General features: G+C 38.0%; 1 protein-coding gene across 1 annotated transcript in view; it reads left to right on the top strand.

Annotated features, from left to right (window-relative positions):
• Positions 1–26,580, top strand: part of PAWR (pro-apoptotic WT1 regulator) — a 70,237-nt gene extending 43,657 nt beyond the window's left edge. The window contains exons 3-6 of the mRNA XM_030238602.2: positions 11,400–11,434; positions 19,926–20,073; positions 21,387–21,491; positions 24,011–26,580. Coding sequence (XP_030094462.1) covers positions 11,400–11,434; positions 19,926–20,073; positions 21,387–21,491; positions 24,011–24,097 — 375 coding nt within the window. The 3' untranslated portion in view covers positions 24,098–26,580. The remainder of the gene's footprint in view (positions 1–11,399; positions 11,435–19,925; positions 20,074–21,386; positions 21,492–24,010) is intronic.
• Positions 26,581–26,895: the final 315 nt, after the last annotated feature.

Raw genomic sequence — 26,895 nt, 5'->3', positions numbered from 1 at the left:
TATCCAAAGTATGTGGTAATAATACTCATGCCTCTTCATACATGACCACTGCTTTTCAATGGTGTCTGGCATCCAGGTTTCATGTAGTTCTTGCAAAGAAGAACTGTGTGCCTGCATTCAAGAGTAGTAATTCATCTTTTCTACGTATTTTGCTGTGATGTTGCCTGATGTTAATTTCCATCCACAGAGAAAATATGGTTGGGCTACACTAGGCATGCCTAAATGTATTAAACATAGGGTTTTTTAGACCTACATTTTTTAGATGTTTGTCCAGCAATTATTTTGCATAATATGATTATGATATGGGTATTATTTTTAAAATTAAGGAACTAAATGTAATAAAGTACAGAAATACATTCATTATGATGATGTATTTATGAGACTCTAATATTTGAGAGTTAACTACCAGATAATATTCATCTTGGGTTTTCTGTTTACAGGTGGAGTGTGATGCACTTCACAGAAATTAAATGAAAGCAGTCATTAGTATCCACAAAGCACTTCAGCAATAATAATGACTGCAGTAGAAAACTCATGAGGAAATCTGACTATATGTCTAAAAGTGTTGCATAAACATTAGTTAAAAAGTATTCAAATTCAGTGTTCAGTAGTAAAAGATCACTAATTTTTAAAATACATTTGCACCTGAAGTCAGTTTTGTGTGTGTGCAGTGTTTTTAAAGTGGCATTAGTTGGAGGGAATTTGCTGCTCTGTACAAGTCATGACATGAACCAGGTGCTTCAGTTACCATCTGCCATGGCTCCCTTGGCTTGGGAGACCCAGATGATTTTTGTGATCTGTGTAAGGAAAACAGGAACACAGGAATTTCATGTTTTCATGGTCACACATGATCAGGTAATCACTCAGGTAATTTCTAGCAAAATGGGCCTATATTCAGAGCAGTTTGAGTATGTTAATAACTGAGTAATTAAGGCACGTGTCCATTTCGTGAAGAGCTAGCAAGTACAAAATATTCAGCATTACTCACTGAGTACTGTTCTTTGTGTTCCACTTAAGAGATGTTGTGGAAAAATACATCATGATGTCAGGAAGGGCAGTATCATGAGTTTGAATGAAGGTGGCATAAGTCTAGGACGTTCTGACCTGTACTGAATTGGTTGACTTTGCAATCTTGATTTGCTTTAATTGCTTTTTTCTGTATGTATTATTGCAGGTTGGAAAAACCCCACTCTACATAGTAAGTTTTTAATTAATCTTCAAGGTAACTTCTGAGTTTGAGTAATAATGTTGCACGGTGTTCTTGTCTGGTGTAACTGGAGTCTTTAACTACATTCAAGGATTTGTTTTGATAAAAATGAGATTGCTAGTTTTTAGTTACATTGTATGGATTTGTGTTTTTAGTAGAACAGAAGATTTTAAAACGGGGGAGTCTGAATTTCCCATCAGAATGGGCTATGTCAGAAGATGCTGTTGTAGCAGCATAGGTTTTCAGTGCCAAAATCTTCCTCCTCTCCTGCCATGTGAGCAAATTTAGTATATGATGTGTGTCTGTTTGCAGAGTGCTGCTAATCCATGCATGTTCAGTGGGTTTTACTGTGCCAAAGGATCTGCACATGCACATCTGATTCAGCTGTACTGTGTGTGCACCATCCAATACTGCTGCTTTTGGAAAGTGCTTTCAAGTGAAATCATGGTCCTTTTTGCCCCTAAGGAATCAGGAAGCTGAGAGCTAGCAGTTATTGATGTGGGACCAGAGGGAAAGAGGGTGGCTGTAAATTGCTTATGAGCCAGATAAAGTTGCTTGGCTAAGCAACGTGTAACCTTGAGGATGTAGCTCGGGCATCCCTACTTTGAGTTGCCTGACTTCTGCTCTTGGAGGGAAATACTGATAATGCCTACCAAGATTTGACTACCTGACAACTGAACAAGAAGAGAGATATTTCTGTTTTGTGGAAGGAATTGTGTTTAGTGCTTGATCACTATCAGCGTAAATTTGATTACCTTTAATGGCAAACTTTGCTTTTCTTAGAAAGAAGTACGGAATTATTGACATTTTTAACATTTGTGTACAGTCAATTTTAATTTAGTGGATAAGTGGTTTCTGCTTAAAATTTTGTTTGATGACTGGATTTCACTCCCAGTAAATAGAACTAAATATACCCGTGAAGTCTCTTAAAATTGAAAATTTGATTTTGTGGGCCTATGTGTATGTGCATACACAATGTGTATGTATGTCACAGGATCTGCATGAAAACTAAAGCTGAATCAAGCCCGTATCTCTGCAGGCATTGTGAAGGCTTCCTGTTCTTACTTGAGAGTCACAGTTGTGTCTGGGAATGTACAGGGTTTGCAGCACAGCCTGCTCTTCTGCAGAAGAGCTGATCCATATGATCCTTATAAACAGCATATGTTAAGCAAAGTTTGTGAGTTATTTCTTCTGCTTGAGTTTCGTTGTGGTCCTTCTACTAAGCTTTTATATTTTGGGGGCTTTATTTATTTTTATTCTACTTTTTCTTGTTTTCAGATGCTGGTGCTGTATACTCAGCCTGTATCAACAGAAATTTGGTTTTGCCCTGTTTGTTTCTTTCACTATGGGAGTTCATGTAGCTGTGCTCCAGAATTGCACCAGCATTAGCTGCTGTTACTCTGGTCTGGAGCCTTTTTAGAAACCTTTATGCAGATGTAAGGAATAGGAAGCAGTTTCTCAAATTCCCAACTAATGTTTTGAGCCTAGAGAGGCCTCATGTAAAGGAATTTAATTTTTTTGTCCCCACATGTTTTCTGTTTTGGACTAGCTTTTTAAGTCAGCTGGGTTAGTGGGTACCCCCCCCACCCTGGTCTTTTTTTTTTTTTTTTTTTTTTTCCTGGGGAAACAAGTGATCCTGAAAGTATAATGATAAACTGTAGCTGAGGTTTCTTTGTCAAGAGTCATTGAGCACATACAAATTTATTGATAAAGAGGATCTTTCTGATGTATCTACTTGTACAAATAGATTACACAGCCTGACTGATACTAAAAGCTTTTGTAAGGTATGGAAATACTCCTGATTCCTGCACTTTCCTGTGCTTCTACTCTAGAGAGAACTTCAGTTAATACTGCTTTCATGCCAGGAACAAATCTGAAGCCTAGGTAACAGTTATGACTACCTGCTGGCTGTGTACAGAGAGGGAGGAGGTTCTTTCCTGCAAGAACTAGCATGGACCATGGACCAAGAGGATCCCTGCTGCAAGGTGGAGAGGGGAGACAGCTTGCTTGGTGTTGCTGAAAGATGAGCTGAAATGTACACTCTGCACAAGTACACATAGCAATAGTTGTCAGACATTTGGTAGCATGTATCATACATTCATGTTGTTAATGGTTAGAGGATACTCAGTGGCTCAGATGTGCTGGTGCATTTGGAAGGTGCATATTCCACTTCCATGGTTGTGGGAGGATGGCTAGGGCAGGATAGCCTGCTGCTCCATCTCCACATCCTTGCAGCCTAGTGTAATTAATGTGATGGCTCAGGAGGGAGGAGGAATTGAATTCATAGTTGTTTGGTGGAGACAGTCTGACTATGTTTATACTGTTAAAAAGTGCAAGACCTGGGTGTGAGCTCAACTGCTGCTCTGCTGATAGAGCCTGTGGCTTAATTATTAGCAACATTTTTTGGCATGGTTTTGGTTCATGCTACCTAATGCTCTCTTATGTCATACCTGAGGACTGTTTGAGGAATCATGTACCAGGAACCAGTCCTTTTAAATAGTATGAACATCACAGCACCAGTTTCGGCTGCCTGTGTAGTGCTACAGGGACATTACTAGTCTTTGCTAGCTCAGAAACAACTCCATACCTTTAATCAACATGCTGGGGTATGCAACACAGAGCTAGGTTTCCTGCTCTGAAAACACTGCTTTGAGTTGTAGCTCAGCCCTTGTGTGATTTCAAATACTTTTGTTTGAGGGGAGCCTACAGATTCATGTTTCTTGGGGATACCACATTGTCTTTCTGGTCATTTTTCCTGCTCTGCTTTTTCTGTGAGTCACCTGAGATCTAGTCAAGTTTTTTCAGCCTGATCTAATCAACTCCTTCACAGCTTTTGTTCTGAGTGCCTAACTGCTTGGCCTGAACTCCTTCTGACTCTTCAGTGGCAAATATTGCTTGAATATAGACATAGAGACTAATGAATATAAGAAAAGATCTGTTAATTTGTTTAAATGTTTGTTTCTGATTTCCTTGTTTCTGGGAGCTGTTTTGTTCTGGAAGATGCTTGACTTACCTGGGAGTTACTTGTGTTATCTGCAGGTATTTCTTTAATTATTTTCTCTTATCTTATGTCCTTAATAGATTTCTTCATAGGTACAAATTGAGGATACTTACCTTCTGTTACCATTCTGATTGATTCTGTTGAATCAATCAACCTATTTGATTGATTCCCTAGGTGTCCTTGCAGTGTTTCTCCATGGCCCCCTGACTCTGTGTGAACAGGCAGATAAGTCATAACTCCCTTGGCTTAGCAGGGGTAATATCTATCACTTGAACCCAGGCATTTTAGCACATCTGTTAGTTCTTGTTTGAAGATATATTATTACATTTTAATTAAAGATAGTAGGTGAGGCTGTAAAAAAATAAAGTTAAGGTTCAAAAAGTTGTGTTGCATTTCTATGAAAAACATCTCTAGATGTTTTCAAAGGGGTGACACAATTGAGAGGAACTGCCAACTCCTTCATGGACAGAAAGGCCCTATAGGTAGACCATGACAAATTAGAGAATTGTATGAAATTTAACAAGGGCAGGTGCCAAATCCTGCTCCTGGCATGGAGCAGGATTTGGCATCCTGGTTGTGTGCCTAGACTGGGGAGCAGGAAAGAGACCTGGGGATCCTGGTGGATGCAAGTTGAACTCAAGCCAGCAGTGCCCTGGCAGCCAGGAGGCCAACCCTGTCCTGGGGGGCATCAGGCACAGCATCACATCCAGGCAAGGGAGGGATTGTCCTGCTCTGCTCTGCACTGGGACAGCCTCACCTCGAGTCCTGTGTGGAGTTTTGGGTGCCACTATGTGTAAAAGACATTTTAAAAAAGCTATTAGAGAGCATGGAGAGGAGAGCCGCAAGGCTGATGAAGGGTATGGAGTGGGAGCTGTATGAGGAGCAGCTGAGATCTGTTCAGCCTGGAGAAGAGGAGACTGAAGAGAGACCTCATTGTGGCCTTCATCCTCTCAAGGGGAGGAGGAGGGGCAGGTACCAATGTCTTTGTTCTTGTGACCCAAGGAAATGGCATAAAGCTGAGTCAAGAGAAGTCTAGGTTGGATATCAGGAAAAAACTCTTCACCCAGAGGGTGGCTGGGCACTGGAACAGGCTCCCCTGGGCAGTGATGGCAGCCCCAAGCCTGACAGAGTTCAAGAAGTGTTTGGACAGCACTCTCAGTCACACAGTGATCCTTGGGGTATTCTGTTTAGGACAGGAATAGGACTTGGTGATCCTGATGGGTCCTTTCCAGTGCAGCTTATTCTTTGATTCAGTGATTCAGGAATGGAAGGTAAATGAAAATCTCTTGACTCCTGAGGGAAAATTGCTTTTGGGAAATTTTGGTGGGAGGAGAAGAAAGGTATTTCATCGGTCTTTTTGCTGTTTTTCACATCTGCAGTCATTCCTGGTTTGTATTAGAGTCAGATTGCCTTTCAGTTAGCATTTAGATGTTATCCCACTTAAGAGCTGAATAAAAAAACCTTGTCTGTATTGCAGAAGATATGTAACTGCCATTTCCAAACAAATATCAGTGCAGAGTTGTACTGAATGTGAGAAGTAGCTTTAGTTAATCAAGATGTATTTAAGGTACAGGGGTTAACTTGATTTGCTGGATGGAAATAGAATCTACCTTGGTGTGTAAAAAGGCAAGAAACCCCAGCAGTAGATCTCCTTCTTCCATGTAGTGAAGTTGTATTTGCTCACATCTTGAAGAATGTACAAGAAACTTTTTAGGAAGCTCATATTTTAATTATATATTAAAAGAAAATTGTTTTGATAGCCTCATTTCAGTCAAAATTTAACCTTGCATGTTGCAGGAATATCATTATATAGTAATAATTTGCACCAGTGTATAGTTCTATTTCAAAACAGTGTGCATGTTCTTCGTGTCAGTTTATATTCTAGTGAGCTCTAACAGCCTGATTGGATCCAGGGGATTTGCTTTAATTGTTTGCAAAACTTTTAAATAGTGTTTCAAGGGATTCCAGTGAACCTTTTACATGGTCCAGCTGATTCCAGAGTCTGTATTTGTTTAAAAGCAGTGTTTGTTAGGGCATTTTAACTAGCAAATTTGTAATTTGGGTGGGTTGTAATTTGTAGGGCTGGTTTAACATCTGGAAAACTTTGTCAGACACTTGTAAACACAGACAATTCTATTTATTTAAAGCCCGGTGACCAGCTTGTTTATGCAATCTCTTTGTTTCCAGATGAAATACCAAGATGAGCCAGGAGCAAAGAGGAGAGTTAGCCAAGTTCCTTGAATCCTAGTTTGACAGAGATTTAATTGGCAGTAAATGGTTTCATTAGTATGAATGGTCTCAGCTTCCTTTTCTGTCCTTACATATTCTCTTGTGCAGCAGGTGCACGTCTGTGTGTTAGTCTGTGCAGTGAATCAGATGAAGGAGCTCATGTGGAATGAGAGAAATGTTTTCTTTTTCCTTGTTTTTTTTTTTCATGTAGATCACACCCTGTCCTGCACTAACACCATCCACACAATCACTTTTGTAGACAAAACAAAAGGGAACATGACCAGTTTTCTGGAGCTGTGCTGATGTATGTCACTCTGCAGAAGTTTGCAGAGTGCTCACTAATTATTTGGTTTATTAGTGAAGTATATACAGTTAAAAGGTAAGGCAAGCTGCCAGTCAACTGCAAGTTAAAAGGTAATGCAAGCTGCCTGAGATCATGTGCAAAAAGTAAAAGTAATTTTAAGGCTGTGTTTGGAATACTGCATTGAAGTGAGTGTTTGATTTCAGCCTTGGACAAAACTGATGTAGGTAGATGTCTTTGGCAGCAGTATTTTTTCACCAGTATGAAAGAAACCATTAGCATTGTTAACAGATCACTTCTTTACTTACTGTTTTTCCATTCAAGATTTCCACAGACTATAAAAATAATTTCTCTTTTAGAGGGAGACATTCAAATGAGCAGATCTTTTCATTGCTCATGAGAAATCATTCACTTTTGTAGTAAAGATTAGATATTTTAAATGTGGGTTAAAAATCAAAGTTAAAAAATACTAAGGAATATAAGGCAGATTTGTAAATAAGTATTTATGTACAAGAATAGTCATCTGCTTTTAGGTTAATTCATTGTCAGAACAGGCATGTCCCTCCTTTTCTCCTTCCCTTTCTTGATTTTCTGCCAACCTTCAGTTCTCCAAAAGTGGAGGAGACAAGATCTTAAATTATAGATGCTTGCCTCATTTTAAGATCTCTGAGTAGTTTGAAATCTTAGATTATTTTTTGATTTATGGGCACATAATACTATTTACAGCGTGACTACTTCTATTCATGTTGCCAGAGACTTTTGGATGCACACAAAATAAATTTCTTAAGATGAGAACAGAGGTAAATAATACATTTTCCTTGTGCTTTCATCATCACTTTAAAGAATGATTGCTTTGCATTTACATTAGAGATTTCAAAGTAATAAAAATCATAATTTACCCAATCTGCAATATTAATTTGGTATTCAGAGAAATGTTTTTTTGTGTATCAGATGTGCATTTTAACTTTTTGTTCATAGTTAGTTTCAACTACAGAAATCAAAACCGCTAATTCTTACTGTAGAAACATCTGTTACAAAAGACTTGTTAATTGAGTCAAGGTTTTTTTGTTTGTTTGTTTTAACAGCTGTCATTTGTAGCAAATGAGAATATTTGCTATGCACTTTGTCTCTGAGCATTTGTTTGCTTTCCCAACTTTTTCTGAAGAGCTGGCTTTTCTCAATAGTAGTGCCAAACTTTTAAAAGTGTCCAGTCCAATCAAATGTACAAGTCTGTGTAATTGCTTTACAGCTCTATTTGCATTTAGTATATGGAAATGTTTTAGCAAATATGGGGGTATACAGTGCATTCATCATATCTTTTTAGTGTCTAGAGTACAAAACAAGCATCTCTTACCTTAAGATTTCTTTGTACAAAGGTATGTGTGCTTCACCAGACTGCAATCTCAGTGCAATTTCTCCCCTTCCCGTGAATTCTGCCTTTCAGTGCAAACCGAGGCTTCTGTTCACCAGGAAGCATTTTCCTGAAGAAAAGAAGCTGTTTAAAAAATAAGATCTGAGGAAGATTAGAGCCCAGAGCTCCCACTTTATTGTATCTGCAGGCAGTTAGGCAAAATTTAGACCCAGTGTAACTCTCCATCCAAGCCTAAAAAGGCAATTGAGCCACCTGCCCATAGCTAATGGAGCAGCTGGGGTGTTTGAGACCATCACCATCAGCTGTGTCTGATGTTACTGAGGTGCTGTTTCAGTTCTCAGATACAGGGAACATGTGTCTTAATGTGTTAGATGAAACAATTTGAATCTCTCCAGATACCTCAGAGTCAAATCACTTCATCAGTCGTTGCTGACTGTCTTAAAGCTAAAAATCTTTAGGGCTTGAAGGGATCTTGGGAAGTCTCCAGTCCAAGTCTTGCAGACAGAGCAGGATACCTGTAGCAAATTGCTCAGGACTGTAGCCAGTTGGGTTTTTGTTATCACAATGGATAGAAATATGTCTCCATCATCTTTACCCCATCAGGAATTTGTACACATTGGCAAGATATCTCTTGAACATCCTATTCTCCTGGCTGAATATTTCCAGCACTTTCAGCTTCTTCTGTGTCAGATGCTCCAGATCTTTAATCATATGTTCAGCTTTGCTGGAGTCTCTCCAATACATTGTTCTCATACTGAGAAGTCCAGAACTGGACCCAGCATGCCAGCTGTGCTCTCACCAGGGCTGAGCAGAGGAGAATTAGAGAATATGTTTAGTTGGAGGGGACCCACAAGTCCAACTTCTGTCCCTGAACAGGACACCCCAAGAGTCCCACTATGTGCCTGAGAGTATTGCCCAAATGTTTCTTGAGGTCTATTAGGTTTGGTGCTGTGACCACTTTCCTGCAGAGCCTGTTCAAGTGCCCAACCACCCTGAGATGTGAAGAACGTTTTCCTAATATCCAAATGAAGTGTCTGCTGACACAGCTTCAGGCCATTCCCTTGGGTCCTGTCACTGATCACAACAGAGGAGAGATCAGTGCCTGACTGTCCTCATCCCTTCATGAGCAGGTTGGAACTGCAGCTGAGGAAGTTGGAACTGCAACTTCCCCTCAGTCTCCTCCAGGCTGAGCAAGCCAAGTGACCTCAGCAACTCCTTGTGTGTGTTCTCCTCTAGTCCCTTCACTGTCTTTGCAGCTCTCCTCAGGATGCTGTCCTTCAACCTGCTGGCAGTGCATCCTGAGGATGCCATAGGCCTTTGCTGCAAGGGCACAGAGATGCCTTATGTTTGACTTGATGTCCACCAGGACACCAGGGTTCTTTTCTGTATAGCAGCTTTCCACAGCAAATACTCCTGCTTGGGATTATTCATCCCCAGACTCCGGTGCAGGACTTTGCATTTTCCTTTTTTTTTGGACTTCATGGAGTCTCTGTAAGCCCGTTTTCCAGCCTGTGTCCCTCTAGATAGCAACATAGCCACCTGAGGTATTGTTAACCTCTCTTCCAAGTTGTTTGTAGTGTGCCAGCTTGCTGAGGCTGTACTTTGTCTCATAGTTCAGGTCACTGATGAAGTCATTAAACAGTGCTGGCCCCTGTATCAGTCCCTGCAAAGTGGCTGGCATCCAGCTGGACTTCCAGCTGCTGCTCGTAACCCTTTGGACCCGGTAGTCACTGCATCTCCTGGTCTGCTTATCTGGCCTCTCTTTCCATATACATAAATTGTGTGGGAAGGTGTTGGAAGGTGTGCTATCATCTAGATAAGCATCATCTGCTTTGCCTCTATTCACCAAGTCCTCTGATCATAGAAGGCTGTCAAGTCAGGCATGGTTTCCCCTTCATATATACATGCTGATTTCACCTTCCTGTCCTTGAGGATTTGTTCCATTTTCTACTCAGGGACTGAGCTAAGGACTTCCTGTAGTTCCCTGGATGATCCTTCTTGAAGAAAGGAATGATATTTACTTCATTTTAGCCCTCAGAAACCTCCCCCTGCTTCCATGACCTTTCAAAGATAACCTACCCTTAAGTAAACTTTAAAAATAGCATTGGTAACATGTGAAATTGTTTCTCTGCCCTTTTAGAGGTAAAATTAGGTTTCTGTTTCACAGCTCTGAATCACTAATTTTCAGATGCTGTCATCAATGATAAAAATAGTTATCAGTGTTAAACCAGCAATTTTGCCAAATTTGTGGGTTTCTTTGACTAGTTCCCATGAATTTCTTGAATTTTGTTCATGTGCTTATCTTAGGGATAAGATGTAGCACATATGGCAGAAATGGAAAATGCTTCATAAAAAAAGATACACTTTCAGATCAATTTTTTCTATAATACAAATATTTTTAAAATTCTGTTTTCTATAGTAAAATAATACTCTTTGTGTCCTAATTTTTAGCTTGTTTATTTAGTTACTGCCTTCACTAATCATCACTAGTGTGATGATTAGTGAAGGCAGTGTAATGTTCTGTAGAATTTTCAGAGTGGATGGAATTTCTCTTGCATCTTGTTTTAAGAGCTAATTTACTTCTTTGCCTGCAGTAAGTGTTGTAAGTAGACAGCATTTTATACTTTGCCTTATTTTTTTTCTCATAAAGGCAATTGTCCTTTCGCTCCTTAAATATTCTTTCCTGACTTTTTACTTGTTATTTGCTGGGGGTGTTTTGCCTATGACTAAGAAAATAATTGGTTCATGTTCTTACGACATCCTAAAAAATATTTCTGGACTTACTCTGTCAAATCTGAGCCCTTGTTTACCAGTTGAAACATGTCTTAATTTTTGTACTTGGCAGCTTCAGTTTTTGTTCCCATCTGGAAGGACAGCAGTGGTGCTGAGGAATTGAAACAGTTTTGCTCTGCTGCTCTTGGACAAGTTGATGAACAACTATCAAAGTGCACACGTGTTTCCACACTAGTTAGTGGAGGAGATGTACTGGTGGTACACTGTGAGGCTGCTTCGCGTGTTGTGCATGCAGGGGGATGGAATAAGTGCATCCAGTTTTATGATGTAATCAGAGGCAGACACTTGAAGGCTTCTGGAGTGATGTTCAGAAGCAGTAAAATGGTGACAATAGTCCTAGTGTTGTCTGTACCTGACAACAAAATAATGCAAAACTGCCTTGTACAGTGTAATGGGACTGTTCTCACTACAGACTTAGTTTTCTGTGGAGTGATAAGGTATTTCAGTATAGCTACAAGAAAAATACTAATTAATTTTTCCTTTTTGTTTCTTTTAGGACTCCTCCAGGATGGTTTCAAGCAGGTATAAAAGGTATGAGATCCTTGTACATAACAATTTTGTTTGCATTTCTGCCAGAAATAATGCTGATTAAGTTGCTATTTGGAGTTGCAGTCATCATACTGCTACTGTAGATGAAGAGTCTGTTATCAGGCAAAGGACCTGAAAGATGCAGCAAGCTTATCCAAAGCCCTCTTTTATGTTACTATTTTAAAATAAGTTCCAGTAGTGTTTTACTGGATCTTACTAGGGCCCCAGTCAAATGGCAAACTCATCTACACATTTCCTAGGAGCCAGTATTTTCACAGTTTAATTTATGAACCATTGTATTCTGAAGTTGAATAAAGGAAGATAATTTTGTTGCACTCCACAGTAATAGTGAAAGATGGTTTTGTCATACTACTGTCTTCAGTTGTAGACTTGTTACTTATATAGAGCATGTCCTGTTTGTTATTTTTTTGTCTTTGAGTCAAGTATTACCCTAGTCATTACTCCAGCTTTTTAATTAGAGAAATAGTTCAGAAGTTCTTGATGCATCTGACCAGTGTGTGAAATTTTTGTCCATGTGGAATTAGTACTGACACAACTATCACAGCTATTAGGAAATGTTTTGGTAATGCAGGGTCTAAAATACGTCAACTGAAGCAAGACACATGTGTAAGAATGTTTTTATTTGCTACATGAATGCACTCCCTTTCAGGTATCCTTTACTTGGGTAAAATATGTAGGTGGTTGATTCATATGTGTGTTTGTGTGTGTGTGTGTATAAATATATATATATATAAAAGAGCATCTACAATTATCTAGCCTTCACTGCTGTGTTTTCTACCCCTCAAAATTGTTCACCTGTGGAATCATAGAATGGTTTGGGTTGGAAGAGACCTTGAAGATCATCTAGTCCAGTCCCCCTGCCATAGGCAGGGACACTTTCCAGTGAACTAGATTGCTTAGAGCCATATCCAACTTGGCCTTGAGCACTTGGAGGGAGGGAACACCCACAGCTTCTCTGGACAACCTGTTCCAGAGTATCACCTCCCACACTGTAAAAAAAGAATAGCCAATCCTGTTATGCTTTAGCTCTCCTAGCACGGTGTCTTTTATATTCCCAGGCTCTTGTAAACCCAGTTGAGTGATGCTTTTTATAGGGTTTTTCTTTAAATCACTTTGTCATTGCAGAATGGGTGGGCTTATTGTCTCAAGCTTAATAACTATGTAATTTCATGATTCATTTCTTATTAATCAAGCACATTTTAGTTCAGGCTTTACTTCCTCTTCAGTCCCGGTGCAGAATTTTATTGCTGTTTGTATCTGCAAATGCTTTGTGGTGTGTGTCATACTTTTGTGGCTTTTCATAAACCTTATCTCTGCTTGCATGCTGTATATACTCGCTTGTAAAAACTTGCTTGTGCGTGGGGTGGTAATAAATAGAAGTTTGCACAACCGTGTTGGTAACTTATTTGAAAATAATCTAATTCCACTGATGAGCATTGCAAAAGTAGGAAATTCCAAAGGTAGAAAATGCTAAATAAGACTTGGTTATCCAGTCTTCTGTCAGTCAGCTTTAGTTATATGTGGGATGTAGAGTCTTTGTCAACTTCCTTTGTCAGGAAGGAAAGGGATGCCAGGGCTGGCATCACATGCAGGAGGAATCTGACTGGCTGTGAGCTGCTGTTCAGTATTTTAGGGATGTTGCCATCTATCTTACTTATTGCATAGTCTTGAAATTCAAGTTAAAAGTGAAGGATTATTTGCCACTGTCAACAGAGTGCCCAGTGCTCTCAAATACTCAGTGGGTTTTAGTCTGCTTGAGGTATACAATGCCCACTGTGGTTGGAGTTAATAGTATCTATTAATTTTCTACTGTATTTGAAAATTTCTACCTCCCTGAACTAATTTTTCCCATGAGGGTACTTAAGGTATGACTCCCAGTGGTTTTGCTTTCTGGTTTGAATGCTAGAGGAGTCAGAACCAGAATTGTTCTGGGCTTGTTTGTTTCTTCTAACATCTGCAGTAGGTGAAGGTCTTGCAGAAAGCAGCCTCCTCTACAGTAATTGTTACTCAGATCACTCAGATCTCACTGAAGTCCCAAATACAGTAGGAGTCCCTTGGAAAGTCAGTTGGTTAGAGCATGGTGATAGTAACACCAAGGCTGTGGCTTCAATCCCTGAATGGGTCATTCACTTAAGAGTTGGACTCTGATCCTTGTGTGTCCCTTCCAACTCAAAATATTCTGTGAATCTGTGAAATGGAAAATGCCCTTCTGTGATTGCACCTAGAATTGGAATGCTAATGCCTAAAGGCTGAATTGAGATAATAGGCTGCTTCAAGGCTCAAATACATTCAGCTTAATTTGCTTTTAACAGTCTTGGGTGTACTCCCTTAGGGTGTACTTCCTTAGTGAAGCATGTTTCACATTGGGACAAGCACTTTGAGATCCTGTTTGAAATTTACTTGCAACAGTAAGTGGCCAGTAGTTTGTGGGAGAGAGATTGTTGATAGACTTCATAGACATATGATAGCAAAAAGGAAACTGTATTTTCCTGAAAGGTTGGATTCTGTAATAGATTCTCTTTCCCATTGAAAGGTGGAGTTATTTGCCAGAAATATTCAGGTTGCTTTTGTTCTTCCATTTCTACTACTGCTTTTTCTCTTTTGCCTTCTCACTCTTCCCCAGTTATTCCTTATCAAACATGGCATCTTTTTCATTTCAGCATTTTTCTTCACTTCACTGGTTTCCATTTCCTAGCACAGTTAGGCACTCTTTCCTTTCTCTTCCCCATTTCTCTTACATCCTTATATTTAATCATATTTAATCATTGAGGTCCTAGTCTTGTCTTTATAATTTTTCTGATTTTGTGTGTGTCATTTTTTACTTGTTGGGGGTTTTTTTCTTTCTGTTTTGTCTCCATTATCTGTCCTTTCTGGCTTCTAGTCCTGGATTACTGATATCATTCTGGACTTGCAATACCTTTCCTTTTCACTGTTTTTATATTTTATGTTATGATCTTAGAGATTCTTCTACAACTTCAACAATTCCGTGATTCTGCCTCTACACTGAGATACCCATCCTCCTGTATCTGACAAGAGAAAAGAGATTAAAAAGAAGAGAAGATCAGTTATGTGTTCTTACAGAATCATTGTTTTCTTGGTGTGTTCCAGGACTTAAGGAATTGCACAGATTTTACCCTATGAATTACACTGGCTACATCCCCTATGTGGATGCACCAATCCGTGACTAAACATTTATATGACATTGCTGGGAAACCTATTTCACTGAGTGTCCATTGACTGGAAAGCATGTTTACAAATGAACTCTGATGGCTTCTGTGTGTTGCTGTGTGCTTAGTGACTTGGACAAACTGAGCCTGTCTCTTTGTGCTGTAAAGTAAATAAAAGTTTGTCATGAGGATCTTAGTCTATAATTGTAGCCTCTCATTTGAATTTACTTCAGAAATTTTCGCATCCCCCCGGAAGTTTGTGGAGGGATTCCTTTGTAGTTGCATTATTAAGTGCATGAAATATTTTCAAGAGAAAGTGCTGGTTTTGTTGTGGTCTGGAGTGGTACTGTGAGGTCTATTAAAAGCATGACCAGAATCTGCAAGGTCATACTGACATGAAGGCCACAGGACTTGCAGGAGAGTGTCTGGGAGCTGTGGTCAGTCAGGTGTCCTAACTGTGAGCTTCATGTGTTTTAAATGTCTAGGTATACTTAAGTTGTAATAGCCCAAATCAACTTCCCATTCTTCCATTTTCCTTTAATGTTTTTTAATGTAATATGGCTCGTCTTGGCCATTTCAAACTACTGTTATGAAGCTGGGTCTGCCATTTTTTGCACTGCTTTGTGAATAGATATTTTAAGTCTCAAACATATTGCCATTAGTAAGAATGGTTTTCTGATTAAGATCTGATGGTATCAGCATAGTTGATGTTACCAATGAGTTCTCAAATGTGAGAAGGACAAAGTGCATTTTCTTTATTGAAGTATTTGAGTCTAATCTACATGTAAACAAGAATTATGTTTCTTTTGTAAACTAAAAGGCTTGTTTGCAAGTAACAGTAATGCAAGATATTTATGCAGACATAGAAATATTTTAATAAACACAGAAAGTTTGTTCTATCAGATTACTTTAAAGACTGTCTACTAGTTTTTGAACCAATTTAGTTTATTCTTAAAAAAAATTGTAAAGCAAACCTTGCAGATTGGCATTAAAAGATTTTTGCATGGTTCTTGAATCAGACAGATCAACTGGATTAGTTTACAAAATGAGCTAGATTAAAATCTCTTCACGGTACAGAAGTGTATTCCCATTATAAGTCTGTTTACTAGTGGAAATGAATACATAGGGTATGGTTTTATGACTTCCAGTCAAAATGTCAGAGAGGATTTTTGCCCCCTCTTTTAGAAGAGTACAGCACATTAACACGGAACCCTAGTCCCTACCTCTAGGGTACTATTTAGCAGTAATTGTAAAAGACTCCATCATACTTGAGTTTATCATTCATGTAAGAGTTGAAAAATAAATGGGGAAGTAGAGACCATAAAAAAAGAAGGTGCTTCAGAGCAGTCATTGGAGGGGCTCTGAAATTTGAACACTGCTGAAGTTGCCTTGCTCAGTGTTTTTAGATAATTATAAAACTTAAACTATAACAATTTACTTTCCATCATACTAATCTTGATCTCACTAATTAAAAAAAAACTGCAGCTGCAAAATACTGTTTCATAGTGCTTTGTCCAGACTTGCCTGTGTTTAGGAGTTTCACAGTGAGGGCTGGCTTTGGAAGCATTGTCTCATCTAGCTTCTTACCTTAGGACCACTGCTTTGCAGATATGAGCATTTTATTCTAGACAGGTGTCTCTTAAGAAGTTTTTCTTGACTTTTGTAGCCCTTCTTGAGACACTGCCGATGTTATGAGAAGGCATAAACACGTAGGGTTTATTTCTGCAAAATGTTTTGATGGTCTAAGTTCTGGCTGGAGTTCCTCACTCCCCCTTGGGCCAGTGCTCATGCAGCTGGGCAAGCTGCTGCTTCAGGGAGCCATGGTGGCTGCAAGCTGATGGCTTCCTTTTGCTTGGCTGCTTGATTGCTGCATCATGGTTTGAGTAGTTTCCCATTCACCTGAAGGTCAGAGGCAGGAAAAGTGGAGGAGCCTAGGGAATGCAGCTGTAGACAAGGTAAGACTGCTTTTCCTTAGCTCAGCTCTGAGAGTCCCAAATTTGGTTTAAGTGGTTTGAAGTAACAGAAAGCCAAGGTGCCCTGTTTAGAAATAATTGTCCTTTGCTTCTTCCAGAGAAGCTGTTAGCAACTGACTGGGTTCTAGTGACAAAAATAACCAGGACTTTCCAAATCACGTACAGGTATAAGATTCTGGCATAAAAATAAACATGTCATAGTTGAAATGCTGCTTGGACAGGGTGATTTTCACTGGGTGAAATAGCAATTTGGACAGTGCTTTAGAAAGACATTGAGAAGATCAAAGAAGCATTGGAAGGAGCAAGAGATATTTCACCTTGCTTTTAAACCTGTCCCTGTATGAATAACTGATTTTATTGTAAAGAAAATAACTAGGAACATCAAACCAAAATTTCTTTTTCTCTGTAAGAAGAGTCAAACTGATTTTGCTATATTGTTTTTGTTTAAAGTATACACCAGAAAAACACCTTGTAAAATATATTTATATTTGTGTATTTTTATATATAAGTATAATCTACAGGTATACTTCCATAGACAGTATCTTTGTTGGGGATGATTCATAGATGTTTCCCCTTAGTGAAGAGACTCCAAGTTCAGTGATACTGTTTTTCTAGTCATCATTCCAGTGGAAAGGATCCTGGGGGGCATCAGCACAGCATCACCAGCCAGGCAAGGGAGGGATTGTCCTGCTCTGCTCTGCACTGGGGCGGCCTCACCTCGAGTGCTGGGGGCAGGTTTGGGTGCCATGATATAAAACAGACATTAAGCTCTCTGAGAACATCCAGAAGAGAGCAACAAGGATGGTGAAGGGACTGGAGCAGGAGGCCTTTGAGGAATGGCTGAGGTCACTTGGTGTGTTCAGCCTGGAGGAAGGGAGACTGAGGGGGGGCCTCATTGCAGTAACAACTTCCTTGTGAGGGAGACAGGAGGGTCAGGTACAGATCTCTTGACCCGTGTGATCCATGACAGGACTCAAGGGAGGGGCTTAAAGCTGAGTCAGGAGAGGTCTAAGTTGGGTATCAAGAAGTTTTCCAGCCAGGGAGTAGTTGGGCACTGGAATTGGTTTCTCAGGGCAGTGGTCACAGCACCACAGCAACCTGTCTTGAGTTCAAGAAGTGAACAATGCTCTCAGGCACATGTGACTCTTGGAGTGTCCAGGGCCAACAGCTGGACTTAAATGATCCTGATGGGTCCCTTCCAACTCAGCATATTCTGATTCTGTGATTCTTTCTCATTTAACACTCATGAAGTAACATTGCATCTGAAGACTTAAGTTCCATTCTTTGTGAAAGATGTTTCTTTTGTGTCATGGGTAGTACTTTTTTTGCCATTGCTGTGTACTAGCCATTGGTTGTAACACCCAAAATAATGAACTTTTTATCTGTTATATTCCTTGTGTTAGGTTTTGGACTGATGCCTTCTTGAATGTTTTTTTAAATCCCATTTCTTAGAAGCCTCCGTGATATGTTCTTTGTACTTTCCTACAATGATAAGGAATGTGTTCAGTAGGGTCTGCTGCCCAGTGGAATAGATGAGGAAATTCAAGTGTGAGTGTCAGGAAAAAAACCCCTAAAAATTGAAGCATTTTCTTTATTAATGAAACTCTTCCTATCCTGGTATTCTTTCTTCTCATCTTTGTGTAGGAGCTTCTGCCAATATCACTCACTGGAGCTGAGTTTAAATACTCCAGAATGGTGGCAAAAGTATTCATTTTTAAATGGTGAAAAGTTGATACCTTTTTTTGTGTGGTCTCTCCTTGAGAGTTTAACAGCACGAAACTACATGTCTTTTAGGAAACTCAATAATCTAGAATTTATAGAGTTAAGTTTAAATATTTGTCTTGTGTTGCAACATGCATATCCGGTCCTAGAAATGTTTTATAAAAAATCCTTCTGGATGAAGAATAAACAGTGCTAAATATGGTAATAACATTAAGCTACAAAATTCCTTACAATTGTGTCAGTGTGTCTTGGAAACTTCACACATACTGGAGCAAAAGAATATTTATATCCACGAAAAGACATCCCTTTGCCAGATACTCCTGCTTTTGATTTGCAACGTATCCATCCAAATCTGCCTTTTGTCAGCAGGGGTTTTCTAGAGTTATGAAATGCAAAATTGTTAAATGAACACATAAATCATATACTCTTCTGTGTTTTAAAGGAAATGTAGGGATGCTCAAAGTGCTTTTCATTCTTTTCCTAAGTGGTCTAGAACACCAGTGTATACATACTTCAGCTGTGTGATTTTGCAGAATCACAGGCTGGCTGACATTGGAAGGGACCTCTGGGGGAAATCTTGTCCAGTCCCCTGCTCAAGCAGGGCCACGCAGAGCTGATTATTGAGGACCATCTCCAGGTGGCCTTTGAGTATCTCGGATTTTTGGTTTTGTCTTGGCAGTTTGTTTGTATATTTTAAGTCTAAGTGTAATTTTGGTGAATTGGAGAGGGAAAGTCTTTTTGCCTGCTCTCAGGGCACTCTGTTCTGTTGTTTTTAGTTATTCATTAGAATCTTCATTGAAGGTGAGTAACATTATTGTTTAGGAAGAAAATGGGAGGATACTGTTAGTTTTGTGACTGAAAATGCTTGACTTGTCATACATGTTTTTAAATTAGTACTGGTTTTTTACATGCCAGTAGTAATGGAGGACCTGCATGCTTTTTAAAAAAACTAGCTTATGTGCACTTGCAGTGCTTATCTGTTGATTCCAGGCCTGATTTTTAATAAATAGACATGTAATCTAGACCAAGTGGTCCCAAGGGACCACTTAAGGAGGGAGCATCAGCCAACGGAGCTCTGACAAACTCCTCTGTACCAAAGTCCTGAAGTAAAATATCTGGAGATGGCATAAAATTGGTTTGTTGGGTCACATCACTTTCTCACTTCAGTTTACTTTCCATTCCCTTACAGGCCAAATCCACAGTTTCGAAATGTTAGTCAATATTCTTCTTATGTTTTGGACCTGTACTTGTTTTTTCATCTCTTATATTTTCATCTAGTTAAAAAGATTCTTGGTTTCAACTCTGTAGTGGCACTTTAGTTCTTGAAATAAATTTAAAAAAAAATTTAGCTTGGTTTTTAATAGTTAATGAAACTTGGAAAATAGGATAAGTATGTGTTTATAGTGTATTACACATGTGATGAAAGCTGCATTATCCAAGTATTTGAACCCCTGATATAGTGAATTTAGTGAGTTCTCAGCCACACAAGAACTGTGGAATATGTTCTCTGCAGTTTATTAGACTGACCTACTGACTGCTTTGGAAAGCTCTTCTGTGTCTGCTCTCATCTCCATTTGGTTAAAGGTGTCTGCTTTGCTCTGCCCCTCACAGTACAGCTAATGCACCAGAAGATGATGCTCCAAACAGATACTCCCGACCAGAGAGGACAGCTTACGGCAGGTACAGCAGAGATGCAAATTCTTCTGGCAGCTCTCTACCAAGTAACTCTTTGGAAAAGAGGATTGAGGAACTTGAAAGGGTAAGCACAACTAACCTTTCTATGGCATGCATCTGAAATAAAGTACTTTTGAAACTCCGTGGGGAAATTTGCAGGTAAAATACACAGAAATTATGCAAAATGCTTGAAGTACAGATAGTTCTGTCTACAAAAACATATAAAGAGTCAGACTGACTGGGAAGAATGTGAACTTTCAAATCACAGATGTTTAGTTTTCAGTTGGTATATAAGTGAGAAATAGTTAAGGCAAAGATAATACACTTAGAGAGCCAGCAGTGCTCTGTGTGCTTCTCCTATGTACCTTGTGACACACCAACACAGCAAATACCTTGGGGGAAGAAGGAGCTCACTGGCTGTTCACAAGGTTACAAGCTGGTTTCTGATCTACTTGTTGGTTTGGTTTTTTTAGTTTTCCAAAATATTGTAAAATTTAATTGCTATCTAGTTGTTTGTTAGAGTTGTAAACATTCAAAACACATATTTAAAATGGTTTGCATTGTTTCCTACTGATTTAATAAAAACAGTTTTGGGAGAATGTAATAATGTTAAAACTGAGCTTTTTGCCTAAGCCAGTTTTTTGCTAAAGAATTTCATCTGTGTAATCTATTACTGGATTCTCTGTCTTCCTCTGAAGTGGATTTTTTGTGGGTAACTTCACAAATATTCTTGAATCCTATGGGTGAAAGTTAGTAAGTTACACAATTTGAATAGGCCTTTTTTGAAAAGGGGGAAAATGACATGTATTTTGTAGAAATTGCTGGTTTTGATTTTAAGACTTGAGGAATCTTCATTTGAGTAAAGTACATCATAATCCTCCCTTCTAAATCATCTTCTTTCTGAAATACTTTAATTGCCAGTAAAAAAAATAGAAGATTTAAGCACCTTCTTTCCTAATGAACATTTTCATTCTTTCTTATTCAGGCCCACAGATTTAAAAGTGAGTCTTCATTTCTTGTTAATGGCATTATTAAAAAACCAACAACAGAAAAGCCAACCAACAATAATTTGGGAGCTGATCCTTTACATTTACATTTCTTCTGTTTTGGGCCCCTGTTCAATTCTGTGTTCAAGCTTAAATTAAATATAAATTAAAACATTATCACTTGAATGAGATACCAAACAGATTTGCTGTTGTAAAATATTCTTGGATGATTCTTTAGCTCCTTAAAATGTAAAAAGACTTGAAGATGGTTTGACTTACTGTAGGAAAGGAATTATAGATAAATGTGTGTGTGTATGTGTTCTTCTTTCTTTGTTTTCAATGATGTTAACTTAAAACTGTCTCTTGAAACAAGAATTTACATTTTCAACTTCATTCTGTATTCTGGTTATAGGAACTTGCAAAAGAAAGGCAGGAAAATGCAAGATTAATGAAGATGGCACAGGACAAAGAGGAACTAATTGGAAAGCTGAAAGAAGAAATTGATTTATTAAACAGGGTAAGCAAATACTTTCTTACATGGCTCTATAAATAGGAAATAAGTGTCTACATTCTCTGTTGTATTCTTCAGGTGACATCCATTGGGCAAGGTCAGAAAATAATTAATTGGGGGATTTTTTTGTATTTGTGTAGCTTATCAAGAGGTATATCAGCAAGTTGTATTTTCTTTTTAAGATGACTTGTATTTGTCATTATTAACTTCCTTAAGTCTGGTCAATTCCTTGTTGTTATAAGTGTTTATAAAGCAAGGTTATAAAACCAAAAGCTCTTTATATTTTGACAGACACACTCTTTATTGTTGATCCCAAGTAAAGGCAGAATAAGACAGAGGGCAGGAGACATGAGGTAACATCACCAGGCAAGGTGTGAAAGCAGGGGAAGAGGGGAAGAAGAGTGAGACATGCTTGGAAATGGGACAGGATGAGGAGTTTTAAAGCTGATTAAAAAAAAGCTGCACCAGTTTTAAGGGCAAACAGGAATTCTTTCACAGGGTAAATTATTGACCTCATCCTGCACTTCCTGGCTGAGGTGTGGAGTCCTGATGTCTTAGAGATACATTAGAGATGCCTCTCTTCTAGTCCAGTGCAGATAGGGCTCTGGTGAATCCATCAGTGAAGGGAGGCATGAAGAGTGTCAGACCTACATTTTGCAGCTCTTCATTAGTAGCAAAGGAGGACAGCATTCAGAAGTTTGCTAACTAACCTAGAAAATTAAAAGAGATGAGGTTATTCTGAAACATGTATTTTGGCTTTTATATGGGAAAGTTGAAAGTTGATCTGTAGGATAAATGAGATGGTGTTGTTTTTAGAGAGATTTCTATTTTAACTGAGGCATTGCTCTTCATGCAGCTCTTTCATTCTGCAAAGAATCTGTCACATCTAAGCTTATTGGCCTTATTACAGCTGAGACAGGGGTTCATTCCTTCTGCATAGTGGATGGCAAAGCTATTTAATACTGTTGGTCACATCTGACTTCCTCACTCAAAGGTTGGAAAGAACAAATTAAAAGAACCTAAATGACTGAAATCTTGGGGTTTAGGACCACAGCTTTTTGAGAGGTTTGATATTCCAGAAGCAATGGTTTTTTTTGGCTATACTTGAAGTATGATGTCCTAAATGAAATCCATCATCCCTTCCATCTATCTGATTATTAATCTAAATTGCACAAAAGAGAATATAAAGTGTATTTGTTTATACTAAATTGTATTTATAGCATCTATCCACCAAACCTTACCCTGTTTAGGTATTTAAGTCACTTGTATCTGTTATGTTGGAGTGGTCAAATGCTTTTCCTGGAATTGATTCATACTGTGATGCAGCTTTACTTCTGTGAGGCAGAGAGAAATTTCTGCTAGTGATTTCTTGATTCCACTCTAGAAAACAATAAAGGGATTGCAAGGTATTGAGGTGTGGATTTTAGCTTGGCAAACTGAAGAGGCTTTTAAAAATCATCCTACCAATTGAACAGATGATCTCTATTGTGCACTTCTGGAATGACCTCACTGAGAAAGAAATAAGAACCTGGGCTTCGTATGTCAAACACTGCATAACACAAGAGAGAGAAAAATCTTCTCTTTACTACTTAAGGCAAGAGGACAGTTTGGCAGACTTGAATGAAAAAACACATAGGATCTCCAGTGAGAATTCTAGTTCATTTTCCTTTGCCCACCTTTCATTTTCTCCTTAAAATCCTGTCCTTGACATCACTCTTCTGTTTCTTCATTCTTTTCTAGTTCACATTCTGTTTCTTGCATGAGATTTTTGTACACGAAATTACATTTATTGAAGTAATGTTTGTATTAAGCAGTCATTATTAATGGTTTTCACTTTAAGGGCTTGAAAAAACTTGTTAGGAGTGAAGAAGGGAAATGGAAACTGGACAAAAATGGTAATGAGTGGAAAAGACACGAACATTTGTGTGTGTCAAACACATTTGCAAACACTGAAAGCAGTCTATTTTGAGCACCCATTACTACTCTGTGCATTCTGTCTGTTCTTCCTGTAGTACTTCAGGCAGAAGGTACAAAGTCCATTTTTATTTTTTTTTTCCACAGGATAAAAGTGAACTGGCATGTCTTTTTCTGAAAATTTTGATACTTAATACACAAACAGGATTTCTTGCAGTAATAATCAGTGATGTGTGTACATGGGAGCCATAGTTGCAGACAAGCAATCGGGGAAGCAGGAACAGGAGCTGATTAATACACTCTCTGTATATGTCAGAAAAATAATCACCCCCATTCTATTTTGGTTTCTTTATGCATTCATTCCTGCTACAGCTTTGATTTGAACACGTTTCTATTTAAGGTGCTGAGGAATATAATATTAATGTTTTGTTATTATAGTAACACTTTGAAACAGGCTGGTTTAACAGTTCTAAGGGTACCTACTGTGACACTAATTCTTCCTGGTCCCAGCTTCCTCATTTCAGAGCTAAGATACTAAATTTCTGCTGCTGCTGATTGAGAATTTGTATTTCCATCCTGAGAAGTGTTTATTTTTCTTTTTTCTTGTACAGGATCTAGATGACGTAGAAGACGAAAATGAACAATTGAAGCAAGAAAACAAAACCCTCTTAAAAGTTGTTGGACAGCTGACAAGGTAGAAGATTCAGATGTCAATGAGGAAAGATTTAAAAAACTACTGATTGAACACTAAGGTCAATATAGTGATATTTCCTGTGTTGCAGTATCTTATAATAACTGTCTTTGTATTTATTGTTAGGAAACCAGATGGATGTTTATTTTCATAGTGCTTTCTCCTTTGTTCAATGAAATGGCATAAAATTTGGGGTGTATTTTTAGCTTTCTTTTCACATAAGCATAATTAAAATTTTCAACATGTTTCAAAATTTTAAGTTCAAAAATATTTGGATTTTGTATCTTCAGATTACAGCTGCATAAATTACAGTAATCTAAAATTCATAGCATCAAGATTATTTTCAGTCCATGTGGGTGTATATTTTTGAAATGAATGAAAGCAATACATATGAGCTTTGTTTACACAGATACAAAATATGTATTTTGGGAAATGCTTCCTTTTTTGTTCAAATAGCTGTAAAGTGGATGCCTTATTACTGATGTATAACATTTTTCAGATTGATGACTTGCTCTAGAACTCTTGTATGTTGAGGTTTTTTACTGTGTCTGAAAGATTGACAATAGTAGAGAGTAGCAATTTTTTTTCTGTGTTTAACAGTATTCTGTCAGAAGGGGAAGGTTTTACTAAAAAAACTACAAAACAAACAAATGCAAAACACCACAAAGCCAAATAAATCACCTCTCATATCAGCATTAATAAGTTCTTAGAATCACATTGAAGTTGTGCACTGCAGTTTATTTTATGGCTTTTGCTTTAGCAATGAATTGCAAGTTTGCAATCAGACAGTTAGTTTGCTGTGTTGAGAATTCAGACAAAGCCTGGACCTTTCATTTTAGCAAAGACACTTCTTGTTGTCATCCTAAAATTTGTAGAGATTATAACCCATACAAGTTTTTGGATTTTTTTTTTTTAAGCTGAGTGAAAATTTTTTTTGTACATGACAAAGTAGAGCGGCATACTTGTGATTTGTGCCTTTTTGAAACATCAGATGGTATACAAACCCCATTTTTATCCTTGATTTTAAACTAACAAGTTGTTTAAAAAGTGCCTGGTTAGATGTTACAATCCAGTTATGACTGTGTGTGGATTCTTCTATAACGTGATAGCTGACGAAATTTTCCTTAGACTTTAATCACAGACCTCAGTTAACATTTGGACTAAAAATTGTTTGTACTTTATTTCATCTTAATGCAGCATATTTTTCATTCCTGGTCAGATTAAATGTACACACCCTTTGAGGAAAGACACTAAAAATTAAAACATTTCAAAGAGTCCAGGCTTTTTATGGACAGTTTTGGTGTCAGAAAGTTACATACATACAGTTCTTCCTACCTTAAAAGCAACTTTAATATAACAATATAACAGTATTGTTATATTAATATATATATGTGAAATATAGATGACAATTGCCTTTGCAGACTTGCAAATTGTTTTCATAATGTGCATTTAATGACAGTGTTTCTCAAATTTAAAATTCCAGCTATTGTTGTTACAGTTTGGATTGTTTTGGATATAGGATAGATTATTTTGCATTTGTGCATTCTGATGAGGAAAGACTTTTCAAAGCTTTAAAGTGTTTTTCAAGACCCTTTCAGTCCAGGATGCCTCAGTGTTTTCCTTCCCAGTGGATGAGATTCCATGGAACACCGTTTAAACCTTTCCTCAGGGGGTTAAATGGTATAGGGGGTTTGTATAAGCCCTTTGAATTGCAATGTACACCAAGGAGTATTGCTTGGAATATTATTGAAACAGTAAGAGGTCCCTTAATTTATAAGTTCCATGAAATTGAACATGTAAAGTTGAGGTGTATGCCTTTTGAATAAACACAAAACTTTCTCTGGAAGAGCATCAGATTTCCTTCTCTGAGTAGTAGGTAGGGAGTACATGTACCCATGTGCTGCATGGGGGGTCAAACATATTGGAGCTTCATTAAGTGCCTAACATTAAGCATACTGCAGTACACACAGATAGCAATATGAAGTAGCAAATGAGATGTTTCATGTACATTTTAAACCAAAGAAAAACAGCATCAAAGAGCATAAACAAGAGTTACTTGTCTTCATATTACCTCTACTTGGCGGCGGTAATGCCGGAATTAGAAATTTTTTTTTAACTTGTACATAAAACTGACAGAAGTATTTGGCAGAATTTTTGGATTTCTAGTGTAACTGTTCTTGTTCAGGGCTAGTTGTGATTTTTCTGCTCTGGAAAACTTGTGGTAGTTGAGTTTTCCTCTGAAAACAGTCTCGCAATCATAATGCAGAGTGATTTTTAGAAAATACCCATTTTATGTGTTTAAAAAATTTAAACATCGTTAACCTATGAGTAACTGAATATCCATTTTACTTTTGAACATTGACTAGTTGTGTTGATACCTGTTATCAGATTATAAAAATGATTTTGAGATTCTTCTACTGCAGGTGAAAGATACGTGTTTTATAATAAAGATTGTTTGCCTTTGTTCAAATAAAACAAAATTCTTTTTAATCCAGGCTGAGTACTTGCTGTCTTTAAAGGAGAATTAATACTGTCTCTTTAAAGTTCTAACTGGATTTGTTCTCTGTTGTGTGAAGTTCCCAATCTGAAGTGCTAAAATGAGTTTTGCATTCACATTGGAGTTTTCAAGTGTGTATGCATATGCAGAGACCCAAGAGAGAAATCTGTATATTTACACTATACTTTTTTGCTTCAGGTAATAGTGAGTATCCTTCCATCAATTAGATAGAAGTGATCTTTCTCCTATTTCAAAGCAGAAGTATAAACCTTCCCAGGAAAAGCAAAAATGTTACAGTGCTGTTTCTA

Source organism: Serinus canaria, chromosome 1A, assembly GCF_022539315.1.
Source record: "Serinus canaria isolate serCan28SL12 chromosome 1A, serCan2020, whole genome shotgun sequence".
In the NCBI taxonomy this organism is placed as follows: domain Eukaryota; kingdom Metazoa; phylum Chordata; class Aves; order Passeriformes; family Fringillidae; genus Serinus; species Serinus canaria.
The sequence above is the reverse complement of the archived record's forward strand: the minus strand, read 5'-3'. Positions and strand labels throughout refer to the sequence as shown.